Source organism: Eucyclogobius newberryi, unplaced genomic scaffold (genome assembly GCF_026437365.1).
Source record: "Eucyclogobius newberryi isolate DKJ021-1_F unplaced genomic scaffold, fEucNew1.0.hap1 SCAF_2, whole genome shotgun sequence".
Taxonomy (NCBI): Eukaryota; Metazoa; Chordata; class Actinopteri; order Gobiiformes; family Gobiidae; genus Eucyclogobius; species Eucyclogobius newberryi.
Window position 1 is genome coordinate 3,176,853 of NW_027315834.1, and position 10,307 is coordinate 3,187,159.

A 10,307-nucleotide genomic window follows, 5' to 3' on the forward strand; every position below is an offset into this window, starting at 1 on the left:
ATTTTATGCCGACCCATAGAACCAGTGCTCTTGCTTTATCACTTTTATTGATTGTTTTATTGGATGTTTTATTGGCATTTTTGCAAGATTCATTCTTTTGTTTTATTTTATATATTTATATCTGTATAAATAAATTAGAAATAAAATAAATAAAAGCAGATTTGAAGGGTGCCATTGAGTCCCATCACTTAAAGTCCAACTCTGAGTGAACTTATGAGAAAAGCTTTATAACATGGCGAAAGCTCCAAACCCCTTTAACCTTGTGTGTGGGTGGTCTTGGCGCTCCGGGTTTGCCCCGTCTTATCGTTCATATTCAGACCGTGTCTTTTACTCCCCTGACCACAACAAACGTGAGTCCAGGACAGACAAGAATGTTATGAATTCCATGTCTTTATTCAAATGCATTTACATGAAAACTGAAGTGATATTTACAGAGTGAAGGTGGGATGTGGTGAGCAGCTCAGAAGTACTGCCTCTTCCACAGGGGCAGCTCCTGCAGGTACACCTCGGCTGGCAGGTCCTCCACTGCACACGGGAGACAAACACACGGACAGTACAACAGGGTTCAGTGGAGACCCTTTAACCTGACTATACTCATGAAACTGTATATTTAAGATTTTAGAAAACGTTTACAACTAAGTTTATAATGTTACTTCCTGGTTGGACATGAGCAGCAGATTGGACAAAGGTAGAGGTAATTCCACAACTGTAACCTAGCAACCATACTGTAAACAAAGGGCAAAACCTGTCCAAATGACACAATAGTTATGATTTGACAAATAATATTACCTAAATGATTTAAGCTGTGTAAATTGTCTGCATTTTTGATGGAATGTCACTTAATGACATTGGGATTCTGTTTTAGAAAATATATGTTTGTCCCGAAGGTTTTATTTGACACAGTAGTAAAAACTACACATGTGCAACACAATTAACAACTGCACCACCAGCGAAGCCACAACTTTTATTTTTCTTCACAAACTGCAGCATAACTGATGTTAAGCTGTAATGAATCATTGAGACATAATGCCACCAAACTAAGAAATAATAAAGATTAGAAAACTTGACTTTAAATGTGGAATGGAGTCGACTGGAGGCAAAAGTGGAACATGGAGATTTCAATGGAGAAACTGGGATTAATGCCATGTTCCAGTCGTCCAACATTTGCCCTACGTTTGGACGGAGCTTAATATCCAACAGTTAAAATATTAATTCTGCTTGTTTTATTTCCCCTTCAGCTTTTCTCTACTGCCCGTGAACCCTGTGCGGCCGCTGAGCCTCTGCAGTTATAAATGTGTTGTTATGCTATAACATCTACACAGAGAATGTCACAAAATATGAAACATCTCAATAGTTTTGCCAAAGTAAAACACATTTAACATGGGATTTTACACATTTAAGTTCATTAAATAATGATTATGATGTAGACTTTAGGGTTTAGGGGACAAATACTTGATGACTCTAATACAGCATTCATCTTAGGTATTTTTGTATTATATTAAAAAAAAATAGTTCATTACAAATTGTACTTTTTGTGAAGCTTTTGATCATCTTGGAAAATCAAAATGGTTTTGTCTGCTTCATTTTTGGGTTAAGGTAAAATAGAGCTGGACTGTGTTTGTGATGCGGATGGTCGTTTGGTTGTGTTGCAGTTGGGTTTGGCTGGGTCGTGATTGGGTCGTGCTGTGCTTGGGTTGGGTTATGGTTAGGTCAGGGTGCGGGTGCGGTTGGGTCTGGGTGCAGTTGGGTTGGGTCTGGGTGCAGTTGGGTTGGGCTGTGCTTGGGTTGGGCTGTATTTGGGTCGGGCTGTGGTTGGCTCGGGCTGTGCTTGGTTTGGGCAGTGGTTGGGTTGGGTTGGGTCGGGGTGTGGTTGGGTCGAGCTGTGCTTGACTCACCTCCCTGGCGTGCCTGCTGCAGGAGGTTGAGCAGGATACTGGCGGCTTCATCCACACTCAGCTTCTCTGTGTTCTGACTGCGAGTTTCTGACCGGAAAGAGAATGGACACTTCAATCAAAACAACCGAGCTTAGATTCAATTCTGGAGATGTAACATCGACTGAAATAAGATCGTCAAAAGTCTCACAATAATATACAGTTTGTATTTTTCATCTATTCATGTATTTGATAAGGATGTAACAATGACAGCGAGAGGACGGGAGTGTGAGAGCGAGAGGACGAGAGTGTGAGAGCGAGGGGACGGGAGTGTGAGAGCGAGAGGACGAGAGTGTGAGAGCGAGAGGACGGGAGTGTGAGAGCGAGAGGACGAGAGTGTGAGAGCGAGGGGACGGGAGTGTGAGAGCGAGGGGACGGGAGTGTGAGAGCGAGAGGACGCAAGTGTGAGAGCGAGAGGACGGGAGTGTGAGAGCGAGAGGACGAGAGTGTGAGAGCGAGAGGACGGGACTGTGAGAGCGAGAGGACGGGACTGTGAGAGCGAGAGGACGAGAGTGTGAGAGCGAGGGGACGGGAGTGTGAGAGCGAGAGGACGCAAGTGTGAGAGCGAGAGGACGGGAGTGTGAGAGCGAGAGGACGGGAGTGTGAGAGCGAGAGGACGCAAGTGTGAGAGCGAGAGGACGGGAGTGTGAGAGCGAGAGGACGAGAGTGTGAGAGCGAGAGGACGAGAGTGTGTGAGCGAGAGGACGCAAGTGTGAGAGCGAGAGGACGGGAGTGTGAGAGCGAGAGGACGAGAGTGTGAGAGCGAGAGGACGCAAGTGTGAGAGCGAGAGGACGGGAGTGTGAGAGCGAGAGGACGCAAGTGTGAGAGCGAGAGGACGGGAGTGTGAGAGCGAGAGGACGAGAGTGTGAGAGCGAGAGGACGAGAGTGTGAGAGCGAGGGGACGGGAGTGTGAGAGCGAGGGGACGGGAGTGTGAGAGCGAGAGGACGCAAGTGTGAGAGCGAGAGGACGGGAGTGTGAGAACGAGGGGACGGGAGTGTGAGAGTGAGAGGACGAGAGTGTGAGAGCGAGAGGACGGGAGTGTGAGAGCGAGAGGACGGGAGTGTGAGAGCAAGAGGACGGGAGTGTGAGAGCGAGAGGACGGGAGTGTGAGAGCGAGAGGACGGGAGTGTGAGAGCGAGGGGACGGGAGTGTGAGAGCGAGAGGACGGGAGTGTGAGAGCGAGAGGACGCAAGTGTGAGAGCGAGAGGACGGGAGTGTGAGAGCGAGAGGACGCAAGTGTGAGAGCGAGAGGACGGGAGTGTGAGAGCGAGAGGACGGGAGTGTGAGAGCAAGAGGACGGGAGTGTGAGAGCGAGAGGACGGGAGTGTGAGAGCGAGAGGACGGGAGTGTGAGAGCGAGAGGACGGGACTGTGAGAGCGAGGGGACGGGAGTGTGAGAGCGAGAGGACGGGAGTGTGAGAGCGAGGGGACGGGAGTGTGAGAGCGAGGGGACGGGAGTGTGAGAGCGAGGGGACGGGACTGTGAGAGCGAGAGGACGGGAGTGTGAGAGCGAGAGGACGGGAGTGTGAGAGCGAGGGGACGGGAGTGTGAGAGCGAGAGGACGAGAGTGTGAGAGCGAGAGGACGGGAGTGTGAGAGCGAGAGGACGAGAGTGTGAGAGCGAGGGGACGGGAGTGTGAGAGCGAGAGGACGAGAGTGTGAGAGCGAGAGGACGCAAGTGTGAGAGCGAGAGGACGGGAGTGTGAGAGCGAGAGGACGAGAGTGTGAGAGCGAGAGGACGCAAGTGTGAGAGCGAGAGGACGGGAGTGTGAGAGCGAGAGGACGAGAGTGTGAGAGCGAGAGGACGCAAGTGTGAGAGCGAGAGGACGGGAGTGTGAGAGCGAGAGGACGAGAGTGTGAGAGCGAGAGGACGAGAGTGTGAGAGCGAGGGGACGGGAGTGTGAGAGCGAGAGGACGCAAGTGTGAGAGCGAGAGGACGAGAGTGTGAGAGCGAGAGGACGAGAGTGTGAGAGCGAGAGGACGCAAGTGTGAGAGCGAGAGGACGGGAGTGTGAGAGCGAGAGGACGCAAGTGTGAGAGCGAGAGGACGGGAGTGTGAGAGCGAGAGGACGAGAGTGTGAGAGCGAGAGGACGAGAGTGTGAGAGCGAGGGGACGGGAGTGTGAGAGCGAGGGGACGGGAGTGTGAGAGCGAGAGGACGCAAGTGTGAGAGCGAGAGGACGGGAGTGTGAGAGCGAGGGGACGGGAGTGTGAGAGCGAGAGGACGGGAGTGTGAGAGCGAGAGGACGGGAGTGTGAGAGCAAGAGGACGGGAGTGTGAGAGCGAGAGGACGGGAGTGTGAGAGCGAGAGGACGGGAGTGTGAGAGCGAGAGGACGGGACTGTGAGAGCGAGGGGACGGGAGTGTGAGAGCGAGAGGACGGGAGTGTGAGAGCGAGAGGACGCAAGTGTGAGAGCGAGAGGACGGGAGTGTGAGAGCGAGAGGACGCAAGTGTGAGAGCGAGAGGACGGGAGTGTGAGAGCGAGAGGACGGGAGTGTGAGAGCAAGAGGACGGGAGTGTGAGAGCGAGAGGACGGGAGTGTGAGAGCGAGAGGACGGGAGTGTGAGAGCGAGAGGACGGGACTGTGAGAGCGAGGGGACGGGAGTGTGAGAGCGAGAGGACGGGAGTGTGAGAGCGAGGGGACGGGAGTGTGAGAGCGAGGGGACGGGAGTGTGAGAGCGAGGGGACGGGACTGTGAGAGCGAGAGGACGGGAGTGTGAGAGCGAGAGGACGGGAGTGTGAGAGCGAGGGGACGGGAGTGTGAGAGCGAGAGGACGAGAGTGTGAGAGCGAGAGGACGGGAGTGTGAGAGCGAGAGGACGGGAGTGTGAGAGCGAGAGGACGGGAGTGTGAGAGCGAGAGGACGAGAGTGTGAGAGCGAGGGGACGGGAGTGTGAGAGCGAGGGGACGGGAGTGTGAGAGCGAGGGGACGGGAGTGTGAGAGCGAGAGGACGCAAGTGTGAGAGCGAGAGGACGGGAGTGTGAGAGCGAGAGGACGGGAGTGTGAGAGCGAGAGGACGCAAGTGTGAGAGCGAGAGGACGGGAGTGTGAGAGCGAGAGGACGAGAGTGTGAGAGCGAGGGGACGGGAGTGTGAGAGCGAGAGGACGCAAGTGTGAGAGCGAGGGGACGGGAGTGTGAGAGCGAGGGGACGGGAGTGTGAGAGCGAGAGGACGCAAGTGTGAGAGCGAGGGGACGGGACTGTGAGAGCGAGAGGACGCGAGTGTGAGAGCGAGAGGACGGGAGTGTGAGAGCGAGGGGACGGGAGTGTGAGAGCGAGGGGACGGGAGTGTGAGAGCGAGAGGACGCAAGTGTGAGAGCGAGGGGACGGGAGTGTGAGAGCGAGGGGACGGGAGTGTGAGAGCGAGAGGACGCAAGTGTGAGAGCGAGGGGACGGGACTGTGAGAGCGAGAGGACGCGAGTGTGAGAGCGAGAGGACGGGAGTGTGAGAGCGAGAGGACGAGAGTGTGAGAGCGAGAGGACGCAAGTGTGAGAGCGAGAGGACGGGAGTGTGAGAGCGAGAGGACGCAAGTGTGAGAGCGAGAGGACGGGAGTGTGAGAGCGAGAGGACGCAAGTGTGAGAGCGAGGGGACGGGACTGTGAGAGCGAGAGGACGCAAGTGTGAGAGCGAGGGGACGGGAGTGTGAGAGCGAGGGGACGGGAGTGTGAGAGCGAGAGGACGGGAGTGTGAGAGCGAGAGGACGGGAGTGTGAGAGCGAGGGGACGGGAGTGTGAGAGCGAGAGGACGAGAGTGTGAGAGCGAGAGGACGCAAGTGTGAGAGCGAGAGGACGAGAGTGTGAGAGCGAGGGGACGGGAGTGTGAGAGCGAGAGGACGGGAGTGTGAGAGCGAGAGGACGGGAGTGTGAGAGCGAGAGGACGAGAGTGTGAGAGCGAGGGGACGGGAGTGTGAGAGCGAGGGGACGGGAGTGTGAGAGCGAGAGGACGCAAGTGTGAGAGCGAGGGGACGGGAGTGTGAGAGCGAGGGGACGGGAGTGTGAGAGCGAGAGGACGGGAGTGTGAGAGCGAGAGGACGGGAGTGTGAGAGCGAGAGAACGAGAGTGTGAGAGCGAGAGGACGCAAGTGTGAGAGCGAGAGGACGGGACTGTGAGAGCGAGAGGACGCGAGTGTGAGAGCGAGGGGACGGGACTGTGAGAGCGAGAGGACGAGAGTGTGAGAGCGAGGGGACGGGAGTGTGAGAGCGAGGGGACGGGAGTGTGAGAGCGAGAGGACGCAAGTGTGAGAGCGAGAGGACGGGAGTGTGAGAGCGAGGGGACGGGAGTGTGAGAGCGAGGGGACGGGACTGTGAGAGCGAGAGGACGCAAGTGTGAGAGCGAGAGGACGGGAGTGTGAGAGCGAGGGGACGGGAGTGTGAGAGCGAGGGGACGGGACTGTGAGAGCGAGAGGACGGGACTGTGAGAGCGAGAGGACGAGAGTGTGAGAGCGAGGGGACGGGAGTGTGAGAGCGAGGGGACGGGAGTGTGAGAGCGAGAGGACGCAAGTGTGAGAGCGAGAGGACGGGAGTGTGAGAGCGAGGGGACGGGAGTGTGAGAGCGAGGGGACGGGAGTGTGAGAGCGAGAGGACGAGAGTGTGAGAGCGAGGGGACGGGAGTGTGAGAGCGAGGGGACGGGAGTGTGAGAGCGAGAGGACGCAAGTGAGAGCGAGAGGACGGGAGTGTGAGAGCGAGGGGACGGGAGTGTGAGAGCGAGGGGACGGGACTGTGAGAGCGAGAGGACGCAAGTGTGAGAGCGAGAGGACGGGAGTGTGAGAGCGAGGGGACGGGAGTGTGAGAGCGAGGGGACGGGACTGTGAGAGCGAGAGGACGGGACTGTGAGAGCGAGAGGACGGGAGTGTGAGAGCGAGAGGACGGGAGTGTGAGAGCGAGGGGACGGGACTGTGAGAGCGAGGGGACGGGACTGTGAGAGCGAGAGGACGGGACTGTGAGAGCGAGAGGACGGGAGTGTGAGAGCGAGAGGACGGGACTGTGAGAGCGAGAGGACGCAAGTGTGAGAGCGAGAGGACGGGAGTGTGAGAGCGAGAGGACGGGAGTGTGGCAGAACATGCAAACTCCACACAGAAAGGTCCATCCAGCCGTTGTCCCACGTCCCTCACTGTCACACACGTGTCCCGGGACAGGAGGCTGTAGTTTGAGGCACTTCCTGAACGCTCTGAGAGTTTGTTTTTAGGCCTTGGAGTGGCTGTTCCATGAGGAAAAGTCCAAATGTCTCACCTAAGTGCAGCGTGTCATAGACGTCTCCTTCTTTATGGTCCTCAGAGACAAACCGACGTCCCTCTGTGGCAGAACATGCAAGACCAAATGAACCTGATGTGCAAAGATCCTCCAAAGTATTTCAAAAGACACATTACTGCTGTGAATTGGTTAAGGTCCTATCTGGAAGACAGGAAGTACTTTAAAATAGTATTCAAGTAGAATAGTGTAGTTGTAGTATAGTATATTATATAGTATAGTCTAGTTGAAATTGTGTCTCAGACCACACGCCCCTGACCTGTGGGGTGCCCCATCTCAAAAACATATCGTGTCTAAACCAGATTTGGAGAGACTTATCCATGTGTTTCCAGTTGTTCGTTTTGATGTCACTTGAATTTCTTGTAAATATATAACGTGTATTTTTTCTTTTCTCTGTTTTGTTAGTATTTTTGATTGTTTGTTTGGGTTCAATATGACGTTTACGTTAAAAGGATGATACTAGTCACTTTTCCCATGCCTTTGGCTTGATTGTAATGATTGACATAAACACAAAAACCACATCAACTTGAAACAAACGAGAGAAAAAGAACAAGGACAAGGACAAGGACAAGGACAAGGACAAGGACAAGGACATGCATCAAACATAAAACCCAATCACACCCCCCAGGCCTGGTCCCGGGACCCCTCCTCCTCCTGTGTCCCACCGTGCTCATCTGCCAAAGGACAGTACGGTCCCCGTCAGAGACAGAGCTGAGCTGTGGTGGGTGGAGCTGCCCTAGCATTAGCATCATTAGCTTATGAAGAAGTTGGTTTTCCGCCAAGGTTATGGTCCTTCAGTTTGGCCTCCGGGTGAAGTCCTCTCTTACAGCGTCATGCTCCTCGGTTTGTGGGCGGAGCTGTACGACTGGTCAGCCCCAAGTCAACATGATCTTTATTAAATGTTATTAACATTTTAAACATGTCCAGGGAAATTAAAGTGGCACTATGGAGAATCCTCCACCTGCCCTGTCACCATGGAGATGTTTATGCTTTTCTGCATTACAGGTCAGATCTGTGGAGAGGAGAGGTCACCCACTGTAAGAATGCATTTTTCAAGGTATTTTGGAGCAATAAAATATTGATGTATTGTATGCCATTCTGTGGAACATGCCAGGAAACTCCAAACGGAAACATTACATAGAGCACTTTTAAAATGAATAAATCTGAACTTTAAATCCATGAAGCCCATGTATTTCAGAAGATGTTTGTAGCGGTGCAGTGTTAGCATCAGTGACATTTAGTTCTCTTCAGAAGACTTTAAACTGCAGCCTTTACTGTTTGCTAGTCATTCAAAAATGTGATTCTGATAAACATTGCAATCTCTCCATCAAACATCTACAAGATCTGTGCAGAGTGAGTGACGTACGTGTGCCTTTGAGGTAGAGCATGGCCTGTGGAGTCCAGTTCCTCCTCTCGAATTTCTGTGCGGAAAGACACATGACATTATCACGACTTGAAGAGTGAAGCGGTGTTATTACGGCTGATGTCAGAGGTGGACGGAAGGCTGGAGTCTGGTAAAGGAGAAGCACCTCTGGATTACCACCTGATGAGGCGTTCTCAGGCTGAATGTGCATGTGAGCATTAAAGTACTCGAGTCCAGAGGAGTTACCTTTGGCGCGCTGCAGCAGTGAGACACAAACGTGGCGAGCAGCAGAACCGTGAGTGTGAACGAGGCAGCGACTTTCCTCAAACCCTGAGCGGGAAAAATCACAGTCAGCCGAGTTATTTCTTTGTGTTCTCGGGATGAGCAGCTTTTTAAAAATGCACTTGACAATAACAACCCATAAGAGAAATAACAAACCGATGAAATACATTAGAATTAAATACATTTTAGAAAGAATGGAACAATGTGTGTCTCATTTTATGATGACCATGAGTAATAAATGCACCAAAAAGAGAGAGATGTTATTGATAACAACGAGCCAAAGTCACTGGCCAATGAGGGACACAAAAGGTTTGGCATTGATTTAATAAAGAAAACAAAAAAACTTACAAAGTATAAGTACAAATAACTAAAACATTTAAATATAGCAAACCCACCATCATTTTAATGTTTTCAAATACATAGCCTCGTACCACACTCCACATTCACCAACCAGCTTCTGATGTCTTTCTCTTTTCCCCCATTAGCTGTTGAATAATAATCATAATTATAATAATTATGATTATTATGATGATTATATATTATATCATATACTAAAAGGCCCACCGCCCCCACACTTCAGACTTCTTATCAATGACAGAAATAGAACGATCTAACTCACCGTCATGTTGCCTGGTCCTGGGTCCTGGATCCTGGGTCCTGGGTCCTGGGTCCTGGGTCCTGGGTCCTGGGTCCTGGGTCCTGGGTCCTGGGTCCTGGGTCCTGGGTCCTGGGTCCTGGGTCCTGGGTCCTGGGTCCTGGGTCCTGGGTCCTGGGTCCTGGGTCCTGGGTCCGGCTGTGGGTGCTGGGTCTGGCTGTGGGTGCTGGGTCTGGCTGTGGGTGCTGGGTCTGGCTGTGGGTGCTGGGTCTGGCTGTGGGTGCTCACTGTGGGTGTTCAGACAGTGGACCCCGGAGCCCTCAGCCTTTATACAGCCCCCAGCGTGCTTATTCATGAGGCCAGCCACTATAGGTCAGGTCAATTTGATGAAGTGTCGGAGGTGAGTGAATGAGCCGCTCAGATCAATGCAGAGGCGCGAATCAAACGGTAAATATCTGAGAGCGGCCGAGCGGGACGAGCCAATCGCAGTTATGCCGAGGCCAGCACCTTCACAGCAGCAGCACGAGCACCGGACCAACACAACACAGGCCTCAATTAGCTCAAGTTATCAAGAAAAGAACACTATAAAGCTAAATCTAAAGCGTTTACAAATATCATGAACCCAATACATTTGAAAGTGCAAAATAATAATAATAATAAACACTTTATAATAGAGGTATTTAATCATTGATTAATTAAGCAATATATATAAATGAATATTAACACATAATAATAATAATAATAATAATAATAATAATTTAGTCATGACCAGAAAGGAACTAATCATCAATTATAAGTCATATTTACTACATATTTTGCAAATGTTGACAACTAATTTACAAATCATTAACACATGTTTTTTTTATATATATATATATATATATATTTTTATTT

General features: G+C 52.0%; 1 protein-coding gene across 1 annotated transcript; it reads right to left on the reverse strand.

Moving 5' to 3' along the window:
- Positions 1-392: 392 nt before the first annotated feature.
- spx (spexin hormone) lies at positions 393-9,622 on the reverse strand. Its single transcript, XM_072454072.1, has 6 exons — positions 9,438-9,622; positions 8,783-8,866; positions 8,540-8,594; positions 7,156-7,218; positions 1,896-1,982; positions 393-525 (listed from the first exon to the last, which is right to left on the reverse strand). The coding sequence occupies exons 1-6, from the start codon at positions 9,441-9,443 to the stop codon at positions 461-463; spliced, it is 360 nt and encodes a 119-aa protein (XP_072310173.1). The 5' UTR covers positions 9,444-9,622; the 3' UTR covers positions 393-460.
- Positions 9,623-10,307: the final 685 nt, after the last annotated feature.

Bases quoted from the DNA above. Each gene is read 5' to 3' on its own strand.
- spx (XM_072454072.1), bottom strand. The intron at 8,595-8,782 runs GTAACTCCTCTG...CTTTCCGCACAG, and splicing joins ACTGCTGCAGCGCGCCAAAG to AAATTCGAGAGGAGGAACTG. The intron at 1,983-7,155 runs GTGAGACATTTG...CTTTCCGGTCAG, and splicing joins CTATGACACGCTGCACTTAG to AAACTCGCAGTCAGAACACA.